General features: G+C 52.6%; 11 protein-coding genes across 11 annotated transcripts; 4 read left to right on the top strand and 7 right to left on the bottom strand.

Annotated features, from left to right (window-relative positions):
- The first annotated feature begins 135 nt into the window (after nucleotides 1–135).
- Nucleotides 136–3,749, top strand: ASPZODRAFT_115075 (hypothetical protein). The gene is made up of 2 exons (XM_022721097.1): nucleotides 136–3,270; nucleotides 3,364–3,749. The coding sequence occupies exons 1-2, from the start codon at nucleotides 272–274 to the stop codon at nucleotides 3,566–3,568; spliced, it is 3,204 nt and encodes a 1,067-aa protein (XP_022582372.1). The 5' UTR covers nucleotides 136–271; the 3' UTR covers nucleotides 3,569–3,749.
- Nucleotides 3,750–3,863: 114 nt separating this feature from the next.
- On the bottom strand, nucleotides 3,864–5,188 carry ASPZODRAFT_15311 (hypothetical protein; the record flags this gene model as incomplete). The annotated part of the gene is made up of 3 exons (XM_022725937.1): nucleotides 3,864–4,980; nucleotides 5,038–5,045; nucleotides 5,108–5,188. The coding sequence occupies 3 exons, from the start codon at nucleotides 5,186–5,188 to the stop codon at nucleotides 3,864–3,866; spliced, it is 1,206 nt and encodes a 401-aa protein (XP_022582373.1).
- Nucleotides 5,189–5,386: 198 nt separating this feature from the next.
- On the top strand, nucleotides 5,387–7,297 carry ASPZODRAFT_1795047 (hypothetical protein). Its single transcript, XM_022727121.1, has one exon. The coding sequence runs from the start codon at nucleotides 5,577–5,579 to the stop codon at nucleotides 7,089–7,091; it is 1,515 nt and encodes a 504-aa protein (XP_022582374.1). The 5' UTR covers nucleotides 5,387–5,576; the 3' UTR covers nucleotides 7,092–7,297.
- A 205-nt stretch (nucleotides 7,298–7,502) lies between these two features.
- ASPZODRAFT_15313 (hypothetical protein) lies at nucleotides 7,503–8,935 on the bottom strand (the record flags this gene model as incomplete). Its single annotated transcript, XM_022725939.1, has 2 exons — nucleotides 7,503–8,711; nucleotides 8,780–8,935. 2 exons carry the CDS (start codon nucleotides 8,933–8,935, stop codon nucleotides 7,503–7,505), a joined length of 1,365 nt encoding a protein of 454 aa, XP_022582375.1.
- Nucleotides 8,936–9,604: 669 nt separating this feature from the next.
- On the bottom strand, nucleotides 9,605–11,028 carry ASPZODRAFT_131461 (hypothetical protein). The gene is made up of 6 exons (XM_022722769.1): nucleotides 10,889–11,028; nucleotides 10,185–10,759; nucleotides 10,015–10,127; nucleotides 9,930–9,950; nucleotides 9,823–9,857; nucleotides 9,605–9,762 (listed from the first exon to the last, which is right to left on the bottom strand). The coding sequence occupies exons 1-6, from the start codon at nucleotides 10,942–10,944 to the stop codon at nucleotides 9,669–9,671; spliced, it is 894 nt and encodes a 297-aa protein (XP_022582376.1). The 5' UTR covers nucleotides 10,945–11,028; the 3' UTR covers nucleotides 9,605–9,668.
- A 105-nt stretch (nucleotides 11,029–11,133) lies between these two features.
- On the top strand, nucleotides 11,134–14,956 carry ASPZODRAFT_131462 (hypothetical protein). The gene is made up of 6 exons (XM_022722770.1): nucleotides 11,134–11,640; nucleotides 11,758–11,975; nucleotides 12,061–13,632; nucleotides 13,688–13,927; nucleotides 13,989–14,438; nucleotides 14,493–14,956. Exons 1-6 carry the CDS (start codon nucleotides 11,586–11,588, stop codon nucleotides 14,625–14,627), a joined length of 2,670 nt encoding a protein of 889 aa, XP_022582377.1. The 5' UTR covers nucleotides 11,134–11,585; the 3' UTR covers nucleotides 14,628–14,956.
- A 102-nt stretch (nucleotides 14,957–15,058) lies between these two features.
- On the bottom strand, nucleotides 15,059–17,015 carry ASPZODRAFT_1798984 (hypothetical protein). The gene is made up of 5 exons (XM_022727128.1): nucleotides 16,738–17,015; nucleotides 16,488–16,649; nucleotides 15,502–16,427; nucleotides 15,389–15,464; nucleotides 15,059–15,332 (listed from the first exon to the last, which is right to left on the bottom strand). Exons 1-3 carry the CDS (start codon nucleotides 16,787–16,789, stop codon nucleotides 15,511–15,513), a joined length of 1,131 nt encoding a protein of 376 aa, XP_022582378.1. The 5' UTR covers nucleotides 16,790–17,015; the 3' UTR covers nucleotides 15,059–15,332; nucleotides 15,389–15,464; nucleotides 15,502–15,510.
- Nucleotides 17,016–18,152: 1,137 nt separating this feature from the next.
- Nucleotides 18,153–19,637, bottom strand: ASPZODRAFT_165960 (hypothetical protein; the record flags this gene model as incomplete). Its single annotated transcript, XM_022726731.1, has 3 exons — nucleotides 18,153–19,040; nucleotides 19,102–19,177; nucleotides 19,240–19,637. The coding sequence occupies 3 exons, from the start codon at nucleotides 19,635–19,637 to the stop codon at nucleotides 18,153–18,155; spliced, it is 1,362 nt and encodes a 453-aa protein (XP_022582379.1).
- A 140-nt stretch (nucleotides 19,638–19,777) lies between these two features.
- Nucleotides 19,778–21,483, bottom strand: ASPZODRAFT_131468 (hypothetical protein). Its single transcript, XM_022722771.1, has 4 exons — nucleotides 21,343–21,483; nucleotides 21,173–21,273; nucleotides 20,990–21,117; nucleotides 19,778–20,925 (listed from the first exon to the last, which is right to left on the bottom strand). The coding sequence occupies exons 1-4, from the start codon at nucleotides 21,443–21,445 to the stop codon at nucleotides 20,040–20,042; spliced, it is 1,218 nt and encodes a 405-aa protein (XP_022582380.1). The 5' UTR covers nucleotides 21,446–21,483; the 3' UTR covers nucleotides 19,778–20,039.
- A 157-nt stretch (nucleotides 21,484–21,640) lies between these two features.
- Nucleotides 21,641–24,362, bottom strand: ASPZODRAFT_63967 (hypothetical protein; the record flags this gene model as incomplete). Its single annotated transcript, XM_022729194.1, has 4 exons — nucleotides 21,641–23,527; nucleotides 23,590–23,815; nucleotides 23,873–24,249; nucleotides 24,312–24,362. 4 exons carry the CDS (start codon nucleotides 24,360–24,362, stop codon nucleotides 21,641–21,643), a joined length of 2,541 nt encoding a protein of 846 aa, XP_022582381.1.
- A 506-nt stretch (nucleotides 24,363–24,868) lies between these two features.
- On the top strand, nucleotides 24,869–26,098 carry ASPZODRAFT_63503 (hypothetical protein; the record flags this gene model as incomplete). Its single annotated transcript, XM_022729158.1, has 4 exons — nucleotides 24,869–24,972; nucleotides 25,049–25,611; nucleotides 25,681–25,918; nucleotides 25,975–26,098. 4 exons carry the CDS (start codon nucleotides 24,869–24,871, stop codon nucleotides 26,096–26,098), a joined length of 1,029 nt encoding a protein of 342 aa, XP_022582382.1.
- Nucleotides 26,099–26,257: the final 159 nt, after the last annotated feature.

Raw genomic sequence — 26,257 nt, forward strand, 5'->3', positions numbered from 1 at the left:
ATGGCACGTGATTTGAATGCAAAACAAACAAACAGGGCTCCCGAAGGCGGTCGCAGAAAGCGCAGGCGGTGGCAGTGGGCAGTTCTGGCGGAGAAGAAAAAAAAGTCGGCGGCAGGAGCAGGTCAACTCTCGTCCCACGACCAGAAGCCGGCCAGCCTTGCAGGGGAGTTTTGGAGGCCACTGTGATCTGTATCACCGTGTGCGTCTGGGAAACACTTCTCAGAGACCAAGTTATTTGCAGCGTTATCTATTCGAAGCGATCGACTTGACGATGCCGCGCAAGGCAATCGACTCGCGGATTCCGGCGCTCATCCGAAATGGCATCCAGGAGAAGAAACGGAGCTTCTTCGTGGTGGTCGGGGACCGGGCGAAGGATGCCATTGTGTATCTGCACCATATCATGTCCAGTGCGGATGTGAAGCAGAACAAATCGGTCTTGTGGGCGTATAAGAAGGATCTGCTGGGGTTCACCAGTCACCGGAAGAAGCGCGAAGCCAGGATCAAGAAGGAGGTCAAACGGGGCATCCGAGAGCCCAACCAAGAGGATCCGTTCGAGCTGTTCATCACTTTGAACCAAATCCGCTATGTCTACTACAAGGAGACCGAGAAGATCCTCGGAAACACGTACGGCATGTGCATCCTCCAAGACTTTGAGGCGATTACCCCGAACCTGCTGGCACGCACAATTGAAACGGTTGAAGGAGGTGGTCTGGTCATTCTGCTTCTGAAGGGCATGAACAGCTTGAAGCAGCTGTACACTTTGTCCATGGATATCCACTCGAGATATCGGACAGAGGCCCACGACGACGTCGTGGCTCGTTTCAACGAGAGATTTATCCTATCGCTGGGGAGCTGCGACTCGTGTTTGGTTGTCGATGATGAGCTCAATGTCTTGCCGATATCCGGCGGCAAGAATGTGAAACCACTTCCACCGCCCGAGTCGACGGACGAGTCCAAGTCCGTCACAAAGAAGGAGCTGCAGGAAATCAAAGACAGCCTGGCGGACTCTCAGCCCGTCGGTCCGCTGATCAACCTCGCACGCACGGTAGACCAGGCAAAGTCTCTTCTTACCTTTGTCGATGCCATCGCCGAAAAGACTTTGCGGAGCACAGTCACCTTAACCGCCGGCAGAGGTCGAGGAAAGTCGGCCGCTCTGGGTGTGGCTATTGCTGCTGCAATTGCCCACGGCTATAGTAACATCTTCATCACCTCCCCCAGTCCGGAAAACTTGAAGACCCTCTTTGAATTCGTTTTCAAAGGGTTCGACGCCCTGGGATATCTTGACCATGTGGACTACACCATCCTCCAGTCGACGAATCCAGACTTCAACAAGGCCATTGTCAGGGTCAATGTCCACCGCCAACACCGCCAGACCATCCAGTACATTCAGCCTCAGGATGCTCATGTTTTGGGACAAGCAGAGCTTTTGGTTATTGACGAGGCCGCGGCCATCCCGCTTCCTCTGGTCCGCAAATTGATGGGACCCTACCTGGTGTTCATGGCGTCCACAATCAACGGTTACGAGGGAACGGGCAGGTCTCTGTCCCTGAAACTGATCCAGCAGCTCCGAGAGCAATCCAGGGGAGGCTTGAAGGTCCCCGGGGCGGAAGACACGGATATTGCGGACCGATCAACGGGCAAAGCTGCCAAGAGTACAGACAAGCATCTCGGTGGACGATCATTGAGGGAAATCACCCTGGCGGAGCCGATCCGATATGCCCCTGGTGACTCCGTCGAGAAGTGGCTGAACAAAGTCCTGTGCCTAGACGCTACTCTGCCCAAGTCCAAGATGAACACCCAGGGCTGCCCACACCCCTCACAGTGTGAGCTTCTCCAGGTCAATCGCGACACCCTTTTCTCCTTCCACCCTGTCTCGGAGAAGTTCCTCCAGCAGATGATGGCTCTGTACGTCGCCAGTCACTATAAGAACACGCCAAACGATTTACAACTGATGAGCGATGCCCCGGCCCATCAGCTTTTCGTTCTTGTTCCGCCCGTTGACGAAGAAGCCACCAAACTGCCGGAGCCTCTTTGTGTCGTCCAGGTCGCCCTTGAAGGTCGCATCAGCCGGCAGAGTGTCCTGAACAGCCTGAGTCGAGGCCAACGCGCCGGCGGGGACCTGATCCCTTGGCTGGTCAGTCAGCAGTTCCAAGACGAGGACTTTGCTGGTCTCTCGGGTGCCCGTGTGGTCCGTATCGCGACCAACCCGGAGTATCTCAACATGGGTTATGGCTCGCGAGCGCTCGAGCTTTTGATTGATTTCTTCGAGGGTAAATTCACGAGCTTGTCCGAGGACAACGTTGAGTCCCAGGAGGAGATGCTCCGTGTCACCGACGAGGAATTAGCCAACTCCAGCCTCCTCGACGACAATATTCAAGTACGAGACATTCGGGCCATGCCGCCACTGTTCGGAAAGCTTTCTGAGCGTCGTCCGAATTCGCTCGACTATATCGGTGTCAGTTATGGTCTGACTCCCTCGCTGCACAAGTTCTGGAAGCGTTCGTCGTTTGCACCTGTGTATCTTCGGCAAACCCCGAATGATCTAACTGGCGAGCACTCGTGCGTTATGCTACGGACGCTATCCACCGGCTCCAACGACGTCAGCTGGCTGGGCGCCTTCTCTCGGGATTTCCACAAGCGATTCCTGAGTCTGCTGTCCTACCAGTTCCGCGAGTTCCCGTCCGTGCTCTCTCTGAGCATCTGCGAGTCAGCCAACATGGGCGCTAAATCCGATCCCTCCTTTGCTCCCCTGGTGCTGCGAAAGGCCGATCTCGACGCCACCTTCTCTCCCTTTGATCTCAAACGACTCGACAGCTACGCCAACAACCTCCTCGACTACCACGTGATCCTAGACATGGTGCCCATGATTGCAGAGTATTACTTCAACGGCCGTCTCACTGGCAAGATCAACTTGTCGGGCGTCCAGCAATCCATCCTGCTCGCCATTGGGCTGCAGCGGAAGAAGCTCGAGGACGTGGAGAAGGAGCTGAACCTGCCCGCGTCGCAGCTTCTCGCCATGTTCCTGAAGATCATCCGCAAGCTCTCCACGCACTTCCGCTCTCTCATCGAGGGCGCGGTCGCCGAGACCCTCCCCGCGGAAAAAGTTCCCATGACCGAGGCCTCCACAGGAGCACACGACGACGTTGTCGACGAACGGTTCAAGCCCCTCGATACTAGCCTTGAGGACGAGCTTCACGAAGGCGGACAACAGGTGGATGCAGAGCTGAGAGAGAAGCAACGAGCTCTTATTGACGCTCTTCCTCTTGACAAGTGAGTGGCCCCATTGAAATTCGATCCACGTATATATGTATATATGTATATGTATATACGCTTGAATGACAATAACTGATTTATAGCCTCCAGATACGAAATTGACAACGGTTCCGTCGCATGGGAAACAGCCGAAGAGCAGATCCGCAAGGGTGGCGGCTCAACGGTCAGCATCAAGTCTGCCAAATCCTCTAAGCGCAAGAAGGGCGAGTCGGCTCGGGAGATCTACGACAAGGAGGTCGATTCCAAGAGACAGAAGATCATCAAGAAGGGAACCGAGGGAAGACAGAAGAAGTAGATGTTTAAAATCCCCAAAAAAAAGTCCTATAGATCTGTCCTTGAATTGATGGATGTATTCCTTGCATGGGTGATACGGTGTTGCCGGTTGTGTTGATTCCTTTTTTTTCCCCCTACGGAGACTATATTATTCTGTATATAAGATGATATGTTCGCGTAAAGCTGACTACGAGAAGAGGAAGAAAAAAAGTATTTCATAAATGGTATATTTTACAATTCATTCCATCTGTATATGCCTGGGTTGAGAAGACAGCAGGCAGGCAGATTATCTTCTAAGCTTTGAAAAAAGGAACAAGTTACAGTTCATCGTGCGAGTCCTCCGCTCCAGCAGCGAGGATATCCTCTGGCAGCTTCTCCTTTGAACCCTCGCCCAGCCGGATGGCATCGATCCATGCCTCAACGGCAGCGACATTGTACGGGGAAGATCCCGTGACTTCGTACTTCCTCCACCAGCCACGACGACCGTTCAGGGCAATGATTTGAATCTCTGCCTCCTCTGTCGACAAGCCTAGGCCTTCTTGTAGGGCCTTGGCGCCGGCATTGATGGCCGGAACAGCGTAGTATGGGAAATGTTTGCTTTGGCGCAAATTGTACTTGTGGGAGACGTCCGCCAGACTGGCGAGGGCCTCCTTGGTGGCATCTGACTGATCCGCATCGCCTTCAATGGAAGCCGGGAGAAGGGCAAGAATGCAGGTGCCGGACGAGGAAGTAAGACACGCCGACTCAAGAGCTTCAGCAGTGGCCAGCGTAGCGATCGGGGTCACCTCAACAGGGACCTGAGCGGGCTTGAATTCAGGGGCGGCAGCAGCAGCAGCTGGTGATTCAATCGGATTGGGAGAAGCCACCTGGGACAGGAATTCGGTGATGGCTTTCTTTGTCAATTCTCCCGTGTGATAAATGGGTTTCTGGTCACCTCCTGGGAGAAGAAGCACGGTGGGGAACTTCTTGATGTTGTAGTGGCGCACGAGGGCTTTTTCAGTGTCACGGATATGGCCAAACTTGATTTGACCTTTGAAATCGATGGCCAAGGCACGCACCATCGCGGGCGTGGAGCCTTTCTCAGTAAACACAAGCACCTTGGGGGTGTCCTTGTCTTCCTGGAGCCATTGTTCCGCTGTCGAATCAGTGAGTTTCTTGGAGTGGTTCGGAATCTTGTCGGTGACCGCGTCGACGAAGAGCTTCGTGCTTCGCGCTCCATTGTAATCCTCGATGCGAGGCTTTCCGGGAGTCTTGGAGGGCACCACGATCTTCAGGGTTGGGAATCCCTGAACTCCCATCTGGCTGCACAGCGGTTTATTCGCATCCTCGTCACAGTTGACCGCGGCGACATTGGCCAGTCCATCCAGAGCCTTTGCAGTCTTCTCATAAATCGACTTCAACTTTTTGCAATATCCACACCAAGGAGCGTAAAACCTGAACAACGCGGTGAGAGGGCAGTGCGATATGAACGGAAAGAAAGATTCGACTCACTCTACGAGCTGCAGACGGGGGGGCTCAGCAACAGATCTCTGCAAGCGAACTAACAAAACTACCCACTCACCGATACATGATTCGAATTGAGAATCTTCTCATCAAACGTCTTGTGGTCAACTTGCATCACAGGCGATTTCGCCTTGTACATGCTAGCTTCCACGGGCAGCACTGCAAAAACCGAGGTGGCAAGCAGCCACGCAGAGCCTTGCAACAGTCTCATGGTGTCTTTCTGGACAGAAAATCAATCAAACAACAAGCAGAATATCAGGCTTGTCTGTTGTAGACCAGCTTGGCGGAGCAGTAAAGCTGCTGTTGGCGCAAGTCGTAAGGTGTCCTGAACGAAGCTGTGTTTTCTTGGCATGTGACTGGTTTGTCTGATAAGATAGAGGAAGGTGGGATTTCTGTGCCAACAACGCTTCTTATCTGTTCATTGATGCTGCATCTCTAGAGCATACAGAAATGCTGAAGATATCTATAGGTTTGGATAATAACTGCCAGCTAATGTCTAGGGCCAGTACTACTCACTCGCCCTCGCGATGTCCGCCGAGCCCGCTGACGCCCGACCAGATGGACATGAAAGTAGAGCAGAGCTGTCTGATCTGCCTCGGGATATATTCTGGATGCTGCTGAGCTACTTGGACCCATGGGACATTGTGCGTTGCCGTCGTGTCTCGAGATCCTGGAACGATGCCTTTAGAAATCCTGACAATCTGGTGGCTGTGGTCAAGAGGTTTTTCCCTCGGGCAAAAGAAGTCAGGAACCTACAAGGCGAAGGCGGATTAGACCCCGACTGGCGGGCTATTTTCGACCGACTCGCCTGTCGATATTATCATTTGGCGCGTGCGAAACCCAGAACAATCAAGAAATACCGACTGTGTCATCCCTATGGGACTTCGGGAGATCGAGAGTGGTTTCCGGTCCAACCCTGGGAATACCACGCCAGCCATGCGTGTCAACGGGTGGATGAACCTCTCCCAGAGGGATTCTGGACCTACGAAGATGGTCTAGTAGTGTATCCCAGTGCAGACCATAGGTGTCTCGTCCTGCTTGACCTCGAGACCGATCAGAAAACAATAGTGCCTTTCCTGACAGCAGGGAAAGTCGTTCGACGGGTGAGACTGCAACAGAAAGTCCTAGTGGTTGAGTGGGCAGAACCTAAAGCCTTTCACTGGCTGAACGATGTAGATGGTGTTCATCGTCATTTTGCCTCGTCGTTCGACGTCGTCAGAGGCTCCTCCGGCTGGAAGATTGTCTTCCGCAACGAATGGAAGATCATGTTCCTGGGGCACCCACTCAGTGAACGAGATCGCTTTTTCTCTTCTCATAGCAAAACTCACTACATCATATACATATGGCAGCCGAACCGCAGCCTGTATACTGCAGATGAAGATGCGCCCATTGAATCCCTATTCGTATGGGACATCTCCCAGCCATCGTCATACCGACCATCCCTCGATCCAACCGGCCGTTTAAAAGAGGAGGAGAAAACAGACGGCCCGTCGATTATCTCGCGATTTGGCTTCCGTGAGCTAGGCTTCTACTCTGTTCGACAAAGAGGATTGCCCGGTGTACAGCGATTGGATATCACGGATGATGCACTTCATGTAGAGATCACTGAAAATATCTGTGACAGCCCTGTCGATTACTCAATCTGGCCGGCCGGTCTGACCTCTCAGGTACACACTACTAGCATCCCTATCCTTGGAGAGGGGCCTTGCTGGCGACGAGACCCTGGGGTGAAGTTTCCTCCGTACCGTGGCAGTGGGAGCTTGCAAACATCGCCTCTCACCGCAAATGAGACGGCTCAACGATGGTATACAGTGGTTTCTCAAGCAGTGGATGACGAGGCTGGCGTCCGTTTCTGCCTATATAATCCTCGCGCCCCGTGGCAGGATGACTTGGACCTGACGCTCAGCATCGAAACCCCATTTTCAACCATCATCTTGCAACAAGCCTTGAAGATTTTCCCCTTCGGAAAGATTTCCGGTAGCGAGCGGTTTTTGGTCGGTCAAGGGGCCGACAACGAACTCCTCATCTTGCGATTTGACTGAATTGTATTCTTATCAACGCAGGATAGACAGTGCCGAGTCAGAAATGGTCTTGATAGTAGCAAGAGGGCAACTGAATACTACAATTCATATGCTTAGTCGTGCAACCGCACGTTATATTCGACATGCAAATTCCACAATACGGGATTTCATTCAGTTGTAAGTAGAACCATAGGCCCGGCTACCTAGATACAAGAGAATATTCGGGTTGAAAAGAGAAGAAGCAAATGCCAGAGTTGTTCCTTTGATCGACGACGCTCCAACAAGAACCAGCTGGACAGGCAATAAATCTAGATCAAAGTGAGAGGGGGGGGCAAGCATATCAAAGATTGCAAAACACAAGAAAGACCAAAGCAGACGACAGAGAACAAGACAAAATTCAGAATGGAGAGAAAATGGAGTCGTGCAATTCCTCTAGTCACCACGAGTAAACTTGCAGGCGATACAAGCTCTCATCCCGCAGCCAGGACACTTGAGAGTGCACAAGGGCATGAATCGATGACAGACCTCGCATTCGGGACGTCCAAACTCCTTCTCCCAATATCCCAAGTGGCGACAGGTCGCGGGGGAACTGGCGCAGCCCTGTGGCTCTGCGGAAGGAAAAGAGAGACGAGTGGCTTCGAGCCAGCCGCAGAAGGCCTCCATGACCAACCCCTTGAGTTCGGTTTGGTAGTCTTGGAGAGTATACTTCCCGCTGGGGTGGTTGAGCTTCGCGGTGAAGAAGTCGGCGAACAGGTCTTTGGAAGGGACTGGTTCGGTGTGTCCAGTATGTCCAGTATGGCTTTGATTATTGGGGCTGGGGGAAGGACCACCGTCGTCATCGTCCGAGCTGCTGTCATCGTCCTGCTCGGACGAGTCGATTTCTCTGCTGGAATAGAAGACGTCTGTTCCTTCTTCGCGTTCGGCTGCGTATGCGTCTGTAAGACCGAGACTGGAGCTTTTCTTGTCGTAACTATCTGCCGAATTGTTGTCTTCATCGTCACCGTAGCAGCGACAAGACTCCGTTTCATCAATGCGACGACTACTGCCAACACCGCTATAGGCCGGCACGAACAGTTCGTCGTCCTCTTCGGATTGTTCATTGTTTTCTTCAGCCTGCTGAGCAGGGACAGGCCGATTTTCAGGGACTGGAGAGGCCTGATACTCATCTCTGTTCTGCACTCTATGTTTGTTGGCATCGTTGGCACTTGCAGAGTGAACATTAGCAGGAGTCGAATATTCATCCGCTCCATCTTCCTCTTCCTTCTCCTCTTTATTCATTTGCTCTTCGTCACAACGAACACGCTCGCGCATGGCTTCTCTGCGTCTGTCTTCGTCACGGACCGGTACCTTCCGAAACAGCTCGTCGACGGCTCTGCGCTCCTCGTCGACACGTTGCTTCTCTTCTCTTGACTCAGGACTGGTGGAATCCATGTGCACGCTGTTTTTGTAGCTGTACATGTAGCGGTCATAGGGGTCTCGGAGACCGTATGGCCGGCCACTGTGCGGCATCCAGCCATCATAGTCCGGTTGACCAAAGGGGAATTTCCGTTGCTGTTCCTCCAATATTTTGCGTATGTTAAGATCATAATCGTGTTTCTGGCGCCGGACGGAGTCCCGGAGGACCTCGATGGCAAGCTGGATCTACAAAAAGAAAAGTCATAAGCGGGTCTGTAGTTAACAGTGTCCGATATAATATGAACTGCTCTCACCTTGCGAAATTCTTCACCCGTGTCATTTCCATCGCCCAATTTGTCGGGATGCACCTTCAAGGCGAGTTTCTTGTAAGCACTGTTGATATCCTTCAAGGATGCATTCTGGGGAACACCCAGGGTCTCATAGTGGCTGACGAGGCCCGTAGTCTTCATCATTGTTTCGGCTTGCCTCGTTTCCGCAGGATCACGGTGTGACTCTTGAAGTGGAGTGAAGTGTTTAAATCTATTCTTCGTTGGCAAACACCTGGAAGCTTCAGATCAGGCGAGAAGAACGCCAATATCAGACCGGTAGGCTCGTGCTGTCAAGGAAAGCCACAGTCGCTCCGCAGCAAGCAAAATAGAGCAACTGGAATGAAGGCTTAGGAGATGGCAGGAGAAATCGACCGAGAAACCAATGATGGGTTCTAGCAGAGCTAGAAAACTGTCCAGATGGGCTGTAGGGTGGAGGGAACAGACAACAGATAGGGAGTGGTTTGGAGAAGTCCTCAACAGCTCTCCAAAGAGATCTCAAGGCCCATTAGAGTAGAGAAATGATTTTCTCACTTCCTGCTGAGTGACTGTCAGTGAGGATCCTAAAGAGTTCATAAGATCCAATGGGAGTGAAGAGTGCATTAGTCTGGTGTGGTGTAGAGATAATTTCTCGATATAGAAAACAACATAAGAGAAATCTAAAGTGAGTGAAAGGCAACTATTATCATGCTGCAGAATACTGACAAGGTAGGCATCTCTGCACTTGGTTTTCTAGAAAGGTAAGATACTTTGAAAAGGGACAAAGGGAAGGTAAAATGGATTGACTGATTTTACAAGCTGACAATGGATCTAGGTATTTATGGACAAGTCTTCATTAAGTCGACTCCTTCCCAGAGAAGCATCATAGTGATGCTTCTTACATCTCAGCAGAGGCAGTGGCACCCGTAATGATTTCAACGAGCTCGTTGGTAATGGCGGCTTGACGCTGACGGTTGTACAAGATTTGGAACCTGTGGAAGAGTCAGAAGGGAGCCGCATTTGATAGGAATCTGACAGGAGAGGAAACATACTTCTGGATCATCTCGCCGGCGTTCTTGGAAGCGTTCTGTTGTAAAAAAGAAGTGATGGTCAGTAAACGATTATCTAGCCTCGTGATTCCATGTCATGGAATACTTGCCTCCATAGCATTGCGACGAGCCTAAAAAAGTTATTAGCAAGAGCTTTCTTTAGATATATGAAGATAGGGAGACAAAAGTACTCACCGAGATCTCACAAGCGTGTCCCTCAGCCAGGGCCCAGTACAGGTTGTTGGCAAGAGCGTACTCGCGGAGGTTAGCCAGAGCCTCGTCATCAACCTCGAAGGCAGAAATGTTGGCTAGATTACAAAGATTAGCATGATTGGGCCAATCTATAAAGGTCCCTCAAATCGTACCGGACTGGGTGATGGCCTCCTCAGAGAAAGCCTCAATGACAGTGGGCTCGTAGCTCTGAGCGTTGAGGAACTTGTTGTAGACGATCTTCACGCTGGCGTAGTCAGTGGGAAGGAGGGCGATCTGGTCGGCAATCGCCTGAGCCTCGGTGAAGGTGGGGATATCCTTGCCCACGTTGGCGAAGCTCATGATGATGGAGTTGGGGTAGGCACGGGACAGCTGGGCCTTGGCCTTCTCTCCCAGAATCACAACATCGGAATCGGGAGCGGCCTCGATCAAGCGGCGGGTGGCCTTGCTCAGACCGGAGTGAATACCACCGCAAAGACCCTTGTCGGAGCTGGCGACGACGTAGAGGGTCTTCTTGCCCTCGAGGGGCTTGGTCTCGGCGTTTTCGAAGACGGTGTTGGAGGTCTGACCGTAAGCCCGGGATTCGGACATGGCCTTCTGGGCACGAGTGAGACGAGTAGAGGCAACAATCTTCATCGTGTTGGTGATCTTCTCGATGTTCTTGATGGACTTGAGACGGCCCTCGATTTCACGCAGGGTAGCGAAGCCGGCGGCATTGGGAGGGGCAGTCCTTTGAAAATATCAGCAATTGACCTCTTTACCTTGTACCCAGCGACTTGTTTCGCTTCAATGGCTGCGAGGCCGTCCTTTCCGCACGATGGGACGGTGCCCACCGTGTTGAAAGATCTGTTCAACTCACCGGGTGACGGCAGCACTGCCGGCCTTCACAGCCGGGCGCACAGCGCGAGAGAACATCTTGCAAAGATATATGCACGGGAGAGAGGGGTTAGAAAGCCCAGGGAGGATACTGCGGCGCGGAGAAGGCGGCAAAGGCAGGTCAACGTCGGTTCCTCTGGGTAGAAGACGTTGTTTCGACTCCTATCCGAGAACCGGGAAGGTTCGGAGCCGCACTAGGCCCGGACAGGATGTCCCGTACGGCCGCCGGTAATCACCCACTGCGTAGTTACACCACGTGACAACAACTTGGCGCTGTCGCCAAGAGCAACTCCAGCCGAGGGCCGCCGTGGACGCCTGAGGCCTCAACTTTTGCACGGGCTACTTTTCCCTTCGCCCTCATCGCTTCCTGCGGCCTCTCTTTCGCCCATTCCAGCCGCTTCCGCGCGTTTTGCTCGAGGGTTCCTTTGCGGCCATTTCCCCTTTGCTCTTATCTACATTCATCTCGTTTCTTACATCGAAGGGCTGGCTTGGTGAACGCTAGCCTTGCCTTGCTCTTAGTCCTGCCATTGGCTGGGATTACCTTCACTTTGTTCTTCTCTTCGTCACGAGTCCTTCTGCGCGCCTCCTCGAGACCGCTTCCCAGGGTGCTCGCGTCGTGCTCCTTTGAATTTCCGGTTTCTCCTCTGTTCCGGCGCATTGCGATTGATACCCGCGCAAAGATGAGTTCTTCCGACGATGACGCTCCTCTCATTCGGGCAAATGGCCGTTCTAGTGGTGAGTCCCCCCCCCCTTGAGCTTCCCTCACCCACCGTTCCCGTGCCTTGAATCTGGCAGGGATATCTGCCGCTGCCTATCAAAATTTTTCTCTCTAACAAATCATCTTTCCTTTAGCTGTGTCATCCACGAGAAAAAAGGCCTCTCATACTACGAACGGCGACGTTGACCCGGGAGTTTCCATCCGGTTTGGACCCGTACAGAGTGAAGATGTGAAGATGGAGGATGCAGATGGTGAATTGCATGGTGCTAGCAAGCGCAAGGCACGCAGCAGTATTGGCCAGCGGAAGTCATACGCAGAGCCAGAGAGTAGTGAGGAGGACGATGAGCCTTTGGTACGCCATACCCTCTACAGTAATTCATCCATGTTTCGATGATCTTTTATGCCGTGTTTGGTTTCAGCGACTGACCACTCGACAGAGTAAGCGTCGTCGCACCTCAGTGAAGCACGAAGACCCAGAGACGGATGATGATGTGCCTTTGGCAGCGAACGGACGGAAGCTTCCCAAGGCTTCTGAAACTGCCATCGGTGATGAGTCTGATTCCGACATCCCTATTGAGAGGAGACTTGCATCCGAAAAAAAGAAGATCGAGCAGCGAGCGGAGAAGGAAGCAAAGACCCTTCGTAAAGAGGAAGCGGCATCTACCAAGAAGGCCACTGCAAAGAAGCCTGCCGCCAGCACGAAGAAACCCACCAATGGTGTCAAGAAAGAGCCCTCCAACTCCACTGCGAAAATGGTAGCGGGCAAGAAAGCCACAGCCAAGGTCAAAACAGAGCCGAAGTCCGAGTTGTCAACCCCCGTCAAGAAGGGTCAAGGGAAAAATGCCCCAGTCAAGGAGGAGAGCGAAGAGGCTGAAGGCGAAGAGGAGGAAGAATACAGGTGGTGGGACGACCCAACCAAGGGGGATGGCACCATCAAGTGGACAACTTTGGAACACAATGGCGTTGTTTTCCCGCCGCCCTATGAACCTTTGCCTAAGGATGTGAAAATGAAATATGACGGCGTGCCTGTCACTTTGCAGCCAGAGGCTGAGGAAGTTGCTGGATTTTTCGGTGGTATGCTCAACTCGACTCAGAATGTGGAGAATCCGGTTTTCCAAAAGAACTTCTTCATGGATTTCAAGGAAATCATCAAAAAGTCGGGAGGCGCAAAAGACTCCAAAGGAAATAAGGTCGATATCAAAGAGTTTTCCAAGTGCGATTTCCAGCCCATCTTCGAATACTTCGATATGCAGCGTCAGGAGAAGAGAAACCTCCCACCGGCAGAGAAGAAGCGACTGAAGGCCGAAAAGGATCTTGTGGAAGCGCCCTACATGTACTGTATGTGGGATGGCCGAAAGCAAAAGGTCGGCAACTTCCGTGTGGAACCTCCCCAGCTTTTCAGAGGGCGTGGCGAGCATCCCAAGACTGGTCGAGTGAAAACTAGAGTGCAGCCTGAACAGGTCACCATCAACATTGGCAAAGGTGCGCCGGTGCCACCGCCTCCGGAGGGTCACCGCTGGAAGGAAGTGAAGCATGACCAAGAGGGGACCTGGCTCGCGATGTGGCAAGAGAATATCAACGGCAACTACAAGTATGTCATGCTCGCAGCCAATTCCGATGTCAAGGGACAAAGCGACTTCAAGAAGTTTGAAAAGGCTCGAGAGCTGAAGAAACACATCGACCGTATCCGCAAAGATTACCAAAAGGCATTGAAGCATGAATTGATGGTGGAACGTCAGAAAGCGACAGCTGTCTATCTCATTGACCGGTTTGCTCTTCGTGCTGGCAACGAGAAGGGTGAAGATGAAGCTGAGACAGTGGGCTGCTGTTCTTTGAAATACGAGCACGTCACCCTGAAACCGCCGAATACTGTGATTTTCGACTTTTTGGGTAAAGACAGTATTCGTTACTATGATGAGGTCGAGGTCGACACTCAGGTCTTCAAGAACCTGAAAATCTTCAAAAAGGCCCCGAAGAAGGAAGGAGATGAGATCTTTGACCGCTTAACGGTATGTCTCGTTCCATTTATAATTTACGGCTGAAGCGGCATGCTAACACAACTAGACCTCTGCTCTCAACAAGCATCTGTCAGCTTACATGACAGGCCTTACTGCCAAGGTGTTCCGTACCTATAACGCTTCATATACGATGTCTACCCTTCTGAAAGATATGGAAGCGGCAGGAACCATCGCCGAGAAGGTCAAGGCTTACAATGACGCAAACCGCAAAGTGGCTATCCTTTGCAATCACAAGCGGACTGTCACCGCGTCTCATGCAAATCAAATGGAAAAGATGGGCGAACGGGTTAGTCTTCTCTAGTGGATCCTCGCAGCGTGCCATTACTAACCGGCTCTCTACATTCTAGATCAAAGGTTTGCGTTATCAGAAATGGAGACTAAAGCAAATGATGCTTGATCTGGATCCTACTCTGAAGAAGAAGAAAGGATCCGCCTTCTTTGCGCTGGATGAGGATATTGACCAGGAGTGGATCAAAGAACATCAATCCTTCTTGGTGGAGGAACAACGACAGAAGATCAATAAGAAGTTCGAGAAGGATAATGAGAAGTTGGCTGCGGAGGGTGAGAAGGAGATGAAGGCAAGCGAGCTTGAACAACGCCTCGAGGTGGTCAAGGAGATGGAAGCGAAATTCAAGAAGGAAAACAAAACGAACAAGGTCGTCGCCGAGGGCAAAGGGCCAACCGTTGACAAGTTGGAGGCGTCGATCACAAAATTGGATCAACGCATCGACAACATGACGCTCCAGGCCCAAGACAAAGAAGACAACAAGGAGGTCGCCCTGGGAACCTCGAAGATCGTAAGTACAACAGAAAGGAAAGGAAGACTTAGGACAAACCGCTGACTCACTCAGAACTACATCGATCCTCGTCTGACCGTGGTCTTCTCCAAGAAGTTCAATGTGCCCATCGAAAAATTCTTCTCCAAAGCTCTGCGGGAGAAGTTCGAGTGGGCTATTAAGTCTGTCGAGGCAGACTGGGAATTCTAGTCTCCTCATACAACACAATTGTCGATCCACCTTCTTGGATTTCCTCAATATATTCACGCGCGATTTGGTCATGACGAAATTCCCGTCCTAGTTCAAATCAAAGTCAACGGCCTAACAGGTCATACTTGTGCTAGGACGGCCTGTCCAAAAGATCGGTACAAACTTCAAAGGTTCCTTGTTAACCTCTCTCCCCCCCCCCTTCAAGACGGGTTTGCGCTCGCATTCTTCATTACTATGTTTTTTCTTGAGATCTGTTGCTCTACTGCATAAGGAAAGACACCCAGCATCAGGAAGGAAAACTGACAGCATGGGAAAGATATAGACCTATCGGTTGACCAACTCATTAGACTTTTTTAAAGCTTGGCTACCTAAATAAAAAATACGAAGTTTAACTATTTTATTATATAAATCTGTTATGACATATGTATCTCCTCCCTAGGTTTGGAATTTTATGCATAAGCCAATCTATTGAAATACATTGTAGTAGACAGGAGAAACTATATGTATGAAAGAGTATCTATATGGAAGAATTTAGGAATCCAATAGAGCAAGTATATAATACCAATGTAGAAAGGAGACCGATATCACACGAAAGAGAAGAAAAAAGAAGATCAACCGCTGAATGAAATGGAATGGATATATAGGAGAGAAGAAGACACAGAAATAGAGTTAAAATTACAGACGCAAAAGCAATGCAATCACAAGAAATAATGATGAAGGCGAAAAGATGTCGAATGCAGCAGAGCCAGCTTCCAGGAAGCGCTTAGCTTTGTTTCACCAGTATGCAAGAAGAGGAAAAAAAAGCTAAAGCAAATCTAGTTGGTGGGGGTTATTGGAAAGAGATGAGGAGGATGGGGGAGAAGCGGATAGGGGAGGGGAAAAATCACGGCCACCATCCCATGCGTTTGTAGCTCTCGATCATTTCGCGGATGCTGTCAGCATTGAAGCGCTCGCGGGTGAGCTTCCAGCCGGTGGTAGACTCAAAGAGGGAGCCGTCGATGGAGGTATCCTCGCCCTTGATGAGGTCGCGGTCAAGGAATGGGCCGATGGGCCCCGGGCGCTCGACCTTGCTCTCCTCGAGCAACTCGGCCCAGACCTGCAGGCTCACCTCGTTCATGTCATCGACGATATCGTCGAGATTGAGCTTTGCGAGCTGGGAGACTAGCGACCCATGGAAGGAGCACTTCAGGCCGAAGACCTCGGAGATGGCCTCGGCAATGTCCCCCTGGCGCGTGGCACCGTGGTCGACGACGTTGAAGGCGACGGGGAGAGAGGCAGGGTCGACGCCGATCTTGCTAGCACGCCACTCGGCAGCGGTCCACAGGGCGCTGGCGGCGTCCTTGACATGCACCGTATTGAGGGCTAATTTCTCGGTGTACAGGAATTCGAGGTCCTTGTCTAGGTCAACGTGCACGCGGCCCAGACAGGCGCCCATGGCGAAGTAGCCGGACTCATACTCGCCGTAGACAAACGGTAACCGCAGGGCGACGTAGTTGAGGCCGGGGATCTTGGCGAGCTCCTCACACGCCTTTTGCTTCCACTTGGCCAGTTTCGTCCCCGGTTGCAGCTTGTCACTCTCCTTGCGCGGCGACGAGCCGGGCTTGTAAACATGGGCGGTGGAACACTCAACAAAGGCCCGTAGGTTGCGCCGCGCTGCCTCACGGCCCAGCGCCACGGTCAGGCCGTAGCTGCGCACCTCGTAAACATCCTCTGGCTGCGAGTGGCGGGTCTCGCCGCCGCAGTTGATCACGTAGTCGAATTGCTCGCCGTTGGCTCGGTCGAATATCCGCGGGAAATGCTCTATACACCCCCCCGTTCATTAGCTTACGAATCCACGGTATATTGTTTTTAGCCACTCACGCTCCCGGCTGGCATCCGCCTGCACAAACTTCTCCTTGGAACAGGCCTCCTCGAATTCCGGGGCCAACCACGCCAGCTGAGGCAGAACCTTGTCCACCAGTCGGACCTCGGAGGCCAGGTTATTCTCGTGGAGGTAGAGCGCTAGGTGACGACCAATGAATCCTACTCACGCAACGCACGAACGAGTCAGTGTTTGGATTCCCAGCCAGTTCACTGTTTGCACAAACAGAACGGAGAAGAAAAGACTTACCCAGGCCTCCAATAATCAACACCGCGGGCTTGCCGCTAGTCTCACCGGCCATGACTGTACTTTGACTTTTCTTCCTGGTTTTCCCCCCTTTTTCCCTTTTTTTTCTTCTTCTTCTTCTCCCACCCTGACTCTCCTTTCGTTTTAAATACGGAGATCTATAATTTCCTCCTCTCTTTCTCCTGGTCGACTTGGACGGGACTCGGGTTGTTGACGCCCCGCACAGCTCGGGATGGAGCGGGGAGGGGAAACAGCGCAAAAGGAGGCGGCAGAAAAGGACCGGCGGAGCAAGAGTGCAACGACAGGGGGGGGTGTTCGATGGTCCGTTCGAGGGAGGTTTGAAGCGAAACAGGCCTGGAAAAAGAAACAAGATGAAGGGAGGGAAAAAAAAGAGGAGAAGGGAAGGGGAGACAGCAAAGAAGTCGGGAGTGGAGAGAGGGTGCTCGAGACACTAAGCGACACTTGTTTCGCGCTTTGATGTCCTGGTGCGTATCAGGCTGAGGCTGGTTAATCCCTCGACCACCAGACGGGCTGGACGGGGGGGGTGAAACACCAACGGGCTGGTGAGAATAGGTGCGATGATCGCAGGTGAGAAGAGGGGGATCTTCGACTTGGACGATTTCTGCACAGTGATCGATCGCGATGGCGCAGTGGTATCGTCATACTAACGTTGTTGTCTGGTGCTTTAGATCTACCGGTATTCTATCAAGTATCCTACTACTGACTACGGAGGACCTCACTAATTGATTATAGACTGTTGAATAGTATTCCGTATACGATTCTTCGATAATTTCTTCTCCAAGTTGACGGTCGCACGACGGCCTTGAGTTGACCGTATCGAATAACTACCTAGGTAGTTAATAAACTACCAACTGTCCCACTCGGTACACAAGTTCGACTCGAGATGAGCATCTCAATCGATCAAATGAACAAGATCAAACTGCAACCGTATTATTATTGTCGAGATTGACCTGGCGGTTTAGAATTGGAAATGAAATGCTTCGGGTGGGACGCACTGCCACCGACACGCCGGCAGATCCATAGTTTTATCACCAAGTGGGCTTGTTCTGGAAGCGCTGCGTGGAATTGGATGAAACGCTCGCTATTAATTTGCCACTCGGCCGTTCTTGAAGTCTACCACAGGGTGATGGTCTGGAAGAAATTATTACTACGGGGGTCGCCATGAGACTACGGAGCACAACAATAACAACTACAAGCAGTACAAATAAGAGGTTATCGTGTCTATCTAATCTTAGGTTGGCCCCTAGATCCTCGTCCCATGGTTCATCCTGGATCGCCGATCTGACAGTACCTGTACCAACGTCCCAACCATCAACCTGTACTCCGTCCGTACTTTGTCCAGGAACAGGCGAAAAGAAAGAAAAAACAGCGTGGAGACAGGACAGGAGGAGACAGAATCATGCCGAGAGATGCAGCGTGACATGGATCTTCAACTGAGAGGGCGGAGTCTGCGTCGCGTCTTGTGCTTTCCTGGCCTTCTCCAGCTCGTACATGATGGCCGCCCAGTCCTGGTCCTTGCCGGGTCGCACGCGGATGAAAAAGTTCGACCAGTCCAGCTTCACCGATGCCACAATGACAAAAGCAGAAGAAGGAGAAGAAATCGACGAGGTGGTAGGAGGAGGGTCAACGACGACAGCCGAGTTGAGATTGAGACACTGCGAGATCTCGTTGTTCAGCTGCATGCTCGGATCCCAGTAGGTGAGCCCACACTCCTCCACCATGCACTCGAGGAAGGCCGACGAGGAGACAAACGCCTGGAAAGGGACATGTACGGGTGCCATGCCTGTCTGGTGGGCGCCGGAGACCAGGAAGCTGGTATTTTTGTACTGCCCAGTGACGGTGGTGTCCGTGATCGTGGCGCCACTGCTGTGACCGTGACTTGTTGGAGATGCGGGCACACTGCTATTGATGCCGTCGCGGGTTTGTGCGCGCGCCGCATCCTTGCCGTCGAAGAAGATATCCTCGCCAAACGACTCCGGGGACGTGATCTGCCTCGCCAGCGATCTGGAGGGAGTGGCCCGTCCCGTAGCAAAAGCGGCAGTAGCAGTAGAAGCACTACTCGCCGTAGTCTTGGACTTCGGGGGGGTCGTGAAAGCCCGCACCTCCTTGGTCCTCTGTCGGCCTCTATGCTCACCCAGCAGCTCCGGGCTCGGGGCGCGGCTAAGGGCACGGTTATCGTTCAACAGGTCGGAGGCTCTCTTCTTGCTCTTACGGTCCATGCTCTTGCGAAGCTCAAAGGGCGCCTCCGAGACGGAGCGAGGGTTCTTCATGCCGCCTGGCGTAGACTTTCATTAATTAGCATATACACGATACGCCTTTCGAATTCCTTCTTCAAAGAGCTCCTACCAAACCGTTCTTCTCACTCGCGTTTTCCTGGCTGTTGGCCTTCTTCTGGAGCAGAAGCATCAAAGAAAGAATAATCCTAGGCAGAACTTTCGTCAGAACAGGAAAGAGAGTCAACACTCGGGGGGGGTCACTGCCTACTCCTCCTTCCGTTCTGGATACGTGCACAGCGCCTTGCGATCTTTCAGACTGTCCGGCAGCAGGTACTTGCGCCTGTTTTCTTCAGTTCCCCAGTACGTATTGCCGTATTGGCGGACGAAGCTGGTGGCACAGCGTCTACGTTCGGACTCATCTTTCTCCAGATCGTCCCACTGGTACGCCAGCTGAACGTGCTCACGCAGCCGGGTCATAAACTCATTGTGGTGGTCGTTCTTCAGGTCGAGAAAGGTGGTGAACGTCCGGTCGCGGCTCTTCAGCGTCAGGGCTCCCTCGTCCAGTGCATTCCGCATCACATTGTATGCCTTTTTGTAGCTCTCGTCCGTGCCGTCGGAATCAGAGTCGATCGCATGGTAAGTCCTCTTCGAGCGTGTGCCTGCCATCCTGGAACTGGCTGTCTGTCAGTTGCTGATGGTTAGTAAAGTGGGTTTGGGCAGGGAAAGTTACCTGAGGTCACCTCAGGCGATATAGACGAGACAGTGTAAGGTAGATGGAAGGGAAAAATTGGTAGAGGATGGGGGGGGGAGATGTGTTGTTATCAAGACAGTAGCAAGCAGTGAATATTAATCGAGCTTAAACTGATATTCAAAGTTATATGGATTATAGTGACTTGTTCTTAGAATTCTCTTTCTTAAAAATCACTAGCTATAAGAATCAATATCACTGAGACTGACAATCCAGTTAACTTTACTGAAAGCTAATAGAGAGTAAGATACCTATACTACAGGGAGTCTTATGACACACTTTTGTACAAAAAGCAGTATAGATAAAAGCCTCTGACAGGCTCACACGCCATCGGCTCCCAGGCATCTCAATGAATTTCGAAGCTCTTTAATGGCAGTGTTCACATCATCAAATGTCAGCGCGGAGACGGCCCAGCGTGCATGCTTTTGAGCCAGAGCAATCGACTGGTCGTCCACAGCCTGCAGAGCAGATTGAGGCACTGATGGCTGAGCCACCGGCACGGACGGGCGTGGGACATGGACAGGGTTCACAGGTGGCTGAACTGGGGGGACACTCGGTGCATAAAATGGGCTTGCATCTTGAGTGTGAGAAGGAGGAAGCGCGGAGGGAGAAGGAAAAGAGTGAAAAGTGTCTGGAAGAGTTGAGGGGCGTGAAGCACCCAGATTGAGGCTCGATGGGGTATCTGGCAGATCCGGCACTGACGGTGACGATGCCGACGGCGCTTTCAGAGTGGCAGGTGCAGAAGGGAGCTTGAGGGTACCGTCCTGGTCGTTGTCTACGTTGGTCTCATGAGCCAGTCCAGACGGGACAGTGGGAAGGGAAGACGGAACGTGAGGTCGAGGTGCCGCTGCCGAGGGAGGAATTGACGAAGATCGGGACGGATGCAGAGACTCATCGAGCGTCGACTGCCCGGCAAGCTGCCGCGACAGGCGATCGGCCTCATCTGGCACCTCCTCCACGGAGGGCTGTTTACCTTGCGTCTCCAGTGCATTGATATCTCCAGCATCCAGCAGAACTTCTGGGTCTGTCTCCTGGGGTGCCGGGTTTGTCGAGTTGGGGTCTTCGCCCGCTTTGATCGCCTTGACGATCCGCAGGGCGTGGTACTTGGCGAACTTGACCTTGGCCGCCAGCTCTGGATCAAGAGGACCCCAGACCTGGCACAGCTCAAGGAACGTCGCCGCAGCCTGGAATGTATCTGCCGTTTGCCTTGAGTCTCGCGTCAGCTCTTCGCCCTCTTCAGCAAAAACAGACGCGGGGGGGGGTAGCAGACCTGGTGACTTTGTTCGCTCTCATAGCATTATCCGCTCGGCCAAAGACCTCCAAACCAAACTCTTCTACATATGCATTCGCAGTCACGCTATCCGTAATGGCATCATTGTCTGGGTTGTCGGTTTTGAACTAGCTTTGTCAGCTCGGCAGCTCTGTTGAGAATAGCGAAGGTTTCGCAATGAACCTGCTCCAACTGGTCCACCAGGCTCATCGTATACAGCTTGACTTCTTCATCGGAGGTGTGCAAGCCACGATCAATGATCTGATTGACAACATGGAAGTTGCCTGCATATCAAGACACGCCGTCAGTGGAAAGGGCTCTCTAACTGGGGTACACACAAGACATCAACTCACACCAGTACGCGACGATCGGCTTCGCCTGTTCGATCTGGGCCGCTCGGATCGCATAGCGCCCAATATCTGCAGACCTGATGGTCGCAGGAACGTCGATTGGCATGGTGTCACGATTTGTAAGTTACTCGTTCTGCCCAGGAGCTGCTGCTGCTGCTGCACCGACTGTAATGAGGGGTCGCTTTGGATGACGTTGGAGATGTGGCCCGTGCTTGATCTAACTCTGGCTACACAAACAGAACAGTGGAGGAAATATGTTTTTCAGAAAAGTCTAGCTAATGTATTGTCAAAGGTCTATGTATTAGGCATCCTCGAGGATCCATTCGCCGATTTCGACGCGTTCCTCTGCTAACAGCTCGACTTGGAGACGGTCTTCGACCTGTCCTCCGGGCCCCCCAACCCGTTCGATAACAACCCATACGCCTCCCTTGTCTTCCAGACCTGGCTGTATGTCGATGTCGTCAATGCGAATTCCAGAGACAGTATCGCTGTGGGTACCGTCTTCGGACGAGGCGAGGACCTCCTTGTACGGTCCCTGGCCCAACTCGACGGTCATCAGCATGGGTGATGCTGCGACACTGCGACTGCCGATGAGCGAGGAGGTGCTTCGAGCAATAAGCTTCAGTCGCGTCAACCGCGGTACAGCCAAGGGTGCTAGCATACGGTCCTGGCCAGGTGGCAGTATGCCTATGGGAGAGAGAATCACGCGGCGTCCGGCCGACTCGGCTGCCAGTGGCTTCAGTGAACAGCGGGTTTTCGTGGCCACTCGCAAGGCAAATCGACCCAGCTGGTCGGGGGCAAATGTAGAACAGACGATGGTATAGGAGCCTGCGCTGAGACCCTTGGCTTCGGCAAGCGCACACCCCCGACGATAGTCTCCGCTGTCGGCGATGATATCGCGGCTCCGGACCCGGGCGATGCGCTTGCCATCAGACCAGAAGAGCTTGACATGGGTAGCCAGATCGGCCTCTGAGGTCTCCAGCAAGATGGAGACATCTGTCATGTCGGATACCTCGAGTCGGAATTGCGGGTTCGAGGCATATCGCGCTGACTCGGCGTTACCGCCAGCGGTGGAACAGACCCATGCTCCTTGAGCCCTGGTCACGCAGGTGTATTGATCTAGGGTGGGTGCAAGAGTCACAGGAGCCACCGAAAGGGTGGACAGTGTAAAATTTTGGCTACACGATGGGAGCGATTGCTCTGAGACAACCGCCGTGTACGTTGTGTGCGGTGGCATGTCTAACCTCATCAGTGTGTTCGGAGCATCCACATAAGGACCGCGATGAAGTGCCCCGTCGCTGAGGTAGACTCTCTGCCCGTTCGCATCGAAAATATAGATGCTGATGAACCCTAATGCGTCGCTTTCCAACGACCGATCAGGACTCGTCCGAAAGTGCTTGCCGAGAAGCATCCACACAGTCCCTCCACGACCTGCAGATATGGAGAACTGTGGATTCTTCACAAAACACCCAGCAGTGCTTCGCTCTTCCTCCAGGTTCCATGTGAAATGGATATCTTCGCGGTATCGGAACAGGCCAGGGTTCCAGTTCAAGTACAGGTTCTCGAAATGCTGCAGGGCATGACTACAGTCCATCCAGAAGGAGCCAGGCGATAGAGCAGAAGATGCGTCGTTCGATCCAGAGCTAATGACTGACTGCGCAATTTCGGCACCAGCCCAGGGGTTTTTGAGGAGCATCTGACGGCGGCCGTTGGACTCTCGCAAGTCCAGAATCGCATAGTCGTGCTCACTTACGAGACCCAGCGCTGTCTGCTCTCGGTCTGTCAGACATCCGGTTCCGATCGTCAGCATGACATTGCCATCATGAAAGGAATCAAACAGACGCCTCCAGATCTCGTCGACGGTCACGTCCCCGCCGTGCAGAAAAATCTGCTCCGGAATCCAGCCCGTCAGAACCCACAGGTCTGTGCCAGAGTTGCTTCCCGGAAAGTCGTAGCCTCCGCGGACTTTCAGGTAGGCTTTTTCTACCAGAGCTGGCCATAGAAAATTCGCATGATTGCGGTCGATCATGTAGAGCGACCGGGCAGTATTGGAGGATGGCAGGCGATCATCTACCACCACTCGGCGGAAGCACCCATTAAAATAGAACATGAAGATATATTTGCCAGAAGATGACAGCTGGGGCTTCCCTGTACTGCCATCGTAAGGATAGACAAGAGGAAGAAATGCCTATCGTTCATATCAGCTCCTTGATATAATCACGCTTTGATATAATGAGAAGAAAAATATACCTCATCGCATCCCCGTTCGGTTTTTGAAGTCGTAGCACAGAGACTAGCAACCACCGAGCAGTCCGTCAATACATCCTGCACAAGGTCGGTCTGCCCCGATACCGACATCATCGGTTCAATTGAATCCGAGCATTCGGAATTCCTTTGATATAGCAGGTCCCGAGGACGTTGCCATCCCGCAAATATCTGCCTCTGTTTGTCCGAAAGATGAAGATCCGGCGTATCCCTGGTCCGATCAGAACATATCTCTTCCTTGCCAGACAGCCGATGGCATCAAACATACAGAAACAGCCCTTTCTCCTCGCCCTTTTCAAACTCGGCAGCTTCCGGAGCAGTCGTCCACGGCCGAAAGACAAACCCGTTCAGTTTCGAACCTTCCAGCAGGATGATCTCTTCCCGGGTGGTCAACCTCCGCTTCGAAACTGGGGGCCGTGTACAAGCCGCCGCGGCTGCTCGATACAGACCCTGCGGCTGCCAGGTCTTCTTGTTCTTGATCTCCTCCGCCCGGGTCAAGAGCTCTCTGCATTTAGCGTCCAGTTTATGCTTATCGGTGGTATCCGTCGCCAGCTTCAACGCCTTCATATAATTCTCCGCCGCATCGATCGCTGCGTCGAGCGCCTCTCGTTGAGATGTCGCACTCGACACGTTCTGCTCCGCTTTCTAGAACCAGATAGTCAGAAATCATAAACCGTAATCAAATCAAGTATAAACCAAAGACTCACCCGGGCATGGGCAAGGAAGGATCTTTGGGCGGAGGCACTGGGCCGCGACATCCTGCCAACACAGTGTCCTAAGCTTATGATTCAGCCACATACAGCGGGTCCCAGGCCGAGAGACATGATGCACACAAGTCCTCTCCGCTGCCGTGAACCCTTCCCAGGCCAGAATAAACGATAGTTTACTCCTGCTTTCGCTGCCAAGATGCCACCGGGGCGGGTGTTACGCAGGTGGGTTGAAGCACACGGGCGGCAGAACCTGGCCGAGAGAAATAGTATTATGCCTCGGTTCGTCTCACCGTTCGCCGAGGAGGATCTGAAGCTGCCGAACGCCGTGGCTGCGGTGGAAGACCGTTCTTCTTTCTTCTGTGAGACGAATTCTTGACTTCAACATCCCCTCTCCAAGTCCTGTGGATGCACAGAACCGTGTCAACTGGACTTTGTTGAGCTCTCTCCTCCGACCCCGCTCCGACCGGCCGTTACATAACGTTAACCACCCCGTCGCATTCTTAGGAGAGGACACCATCGTGGTCTCCATCAGACTTAGCGGATTGCACATAATTATGGCAGGTCAGTCGAAACCGGCACGCCTATCACCGTGGGGAAGTGCGGTTGCCGGTGCCTCTGGCGCGGTGATCGCGAATGCCCTGGTATATCCGCTTGATATGTAGGTGAAGCTCCGACATAATTACAGACAGGGGGGCTAATCTTTTGTGTGTTTGCTTTTTTCCCGTCTTTTCCAGAGTCAAGACGAGGCTACAGGTACAGGTGAAACGGCCGAATAAAGCGACGAGTGGAACGCCCGGCGACGACGACGACAATGAGGTGCACTATACATCCACCGTTGACGCTATCAACAAGATCATGGCGAGCGACGGGATGGCGGGCCTCTACTCCGGCATGACAGGTGCTCTCATTGGCGTCGCTTCGACGAACTTTGCGTATTTCTACTGGTACTCCATTGTACGAAGCATCTACATGGCGTCCAACCGGGTGCCCAAGCCGCCGGGGACTGTCGCCGAATTGAGTCTGGGGGCGGTCGCCGGCGCGGTAGCCCAGGTCTTCACTATTCCTGTCTCGGTCATCACGACGAGGCAGCAGACACAGCGCAAAGAGGAGAGGAAAGGTCTTATCGAGACCGGGCGCGAGGTGGTCAACAGCGAGGACGGCTGGACCGGCCTCTGGAGAGGCCTCAAGGCCAGTCTGATCCTCGTTGTCAATCCAGCTATCACCTACGGTGCCTACCAAAGACTGAAGGAAACGTTCTTTCCGGGCAGGGCCAGTCTCAAGCCCTGGGAAGCTTTTCGTGGGTGTTCCAACTTATTGCCAACCTCTTGCCTAGCTGGAGATTATTGACTAATATGCTGCTGTTCAGTCCTGGGGGCGATGTCAAAGGCGTTGGCCACGATCGCTACCCAGCCTCTGATTGTTGCCAAGGTCGGTCTTCAGTCGCGTCCACCCCCGGGGCGAGAGGGTAAGCCGTTCAAGACCTTTAGCGAGGTGATGCGGTACATTATCCAGCACGAAGGGGCCATGTCTCTCTTCAAGGGCATTGGGCCCCAGATCCTCAAGGGACTGCTGGTCCAGGGTATCCTCATGATGGCAAAGGAAAGGTATGCATTTGGTTCCTGGGTATATTGGGGGGGTTGGTGTCACTGACTATGTTTAGAATTGAGCTCCTGTTCATTGTCCTGTTCGCATACATTCGGAAGCTCCGCGCAACCAAGTTGCGCAAGGCAGTGGAGAATGCTGCTGCCCAGGCCAAAGCCAGTCTTCCCGTGACTACAAATTAAAATCTCTTGATAGAGAGAGCAGGAAGTTTCTGGAGGGGTTTTGTTGATATTCAAGTGTTTTGGTGGCGTTTGTTTAGTTGTTTATCCTTGTCAAGTTACACTGTACAAAATACAAAAACAGTGATAGAAGCAATAATACCTGACCAAAGGCAATACTTT

Source organism: Penicilliopsis zonata, assembly GCF_001890105.1.
Source record: "Penicilliopsis zonata CBS 506.65 unplaced genomic scaffold ASPZOscaffold_5, whole genome shotgun sequence".
NCBI lineage: Eukaryota > Fungi > Ascomycota > Eurotiomycetes > Eurotiales > Aspergillaceae > Penicilliopsis > Penicilliopsis zonata.

Bases quoted from the DNA above. Each gene is read 5' to 3' on its own strand.
- ASPZODRAFT_115075 (XM_022721097.1), top strand. From the start codon at position 272: ATGCCGCGCAAGGCAATCGACTCGCGGATTCCGGCGCTCATCCGAAAT. The intron at 3,271-3,363 runs GTGAGTGGCCCC...TATAGCCTCCAG, and splicing joins GACGCTCTTCCTCTTGACAA to ATACGAAATTGACAACGGTT.
- ASPZODRAFT_1795047 (XM_022727121.1), top strand. From the start codon at position 5,577: ATGTCCGCCGAGCCCGCTGACGCCCGACCAGATGGACATGAAAGTAGA.
- ASPZODRAFT_131461 (XM_022722769.1), bottom strand. From the start codon at position 10,944: ATGTTCTCTCGCGCTGTGCGCCCGGCTGTGAAGGCCGGCAGTGCTGCC. The intron at 10,128-10,184 runs GTACGATTTGAG...TTTGTAATCTAG, and splicing joins GGAGGCCATCACCCAGTCCG to CCAACATTTCTGCCTTCGAG. The intron at 9,858-9,929 runs GCAAGTATTCCA...TTTTTACAACAG, and splicing joins CTCGTCGCAATGCTATGGAG to AACGCTTCCAAGAACGCCGG.
- ASPZODRAFT_131462 (XM_022722770.1), top strand. From the start codon at position 11,586: ATGAGTTCTTCCGACGATGACGCTCCTCTCATTCGGGCAAATGGCCGT. The intron at 13,633-13,687 runs GTATGTCTCGTT...TAACACAACTAG, and splicing joins AGATCTTTGACCGCTTAACG to ACCTCTGCTCTCAACAAGCA. The intron at 14,439-14,492 runs GTAAGTACAACA...TGACTCACTCAG, and splicing joins CCCTGGGAACCTCGAAGATC to AACTACATCGATCCTCGTCT.
- ASPZODRAFT_1798984 (XM_022727128.1), bottom strand. From the start codon at position 16,789: ATGGCCGGTGAGACTAGCGGCAAGCCCGCGGTGTTGATTATTGGAGGC. The intron at 16,650-16,737 runs GTAAGTCTTTTC...TTGCGTGAGTAG, and splicing joins GTTGATTATTGGAGGCCTGG to GATTCATTGGTCGTCACCTA. The intron at 16,428-16,487 runs GTGAGTGGCTAA...GGGGGTGTATAG, and splicing joins GGCGGATGCCAGCCGGGAGC to AGCATTTCCCGCGGATATTC.
- ASPZODRAFT_131468 (XM_022722771.1), bottom strand. From the start codon at position 21,445: ATGCCAATCGACGTTCCTGCGACCATCAGGTCTGCAGATATTGGGCGC. The intron at 21,274-21,342 runs GTGAGTTGATGT...CTTGATATGCAG, and splicing joins GCCGATCGTCGCGTACTGGT to GCAACTTCCATGTTGTCAAT. The intron at 21,118-21,172 runs GTTCATTGCGAA...TGACAAAGCTAG, and splicing joins TGGTGGACCAGTTGGAGCAG to TTCAAAACCGACAACCCAGA.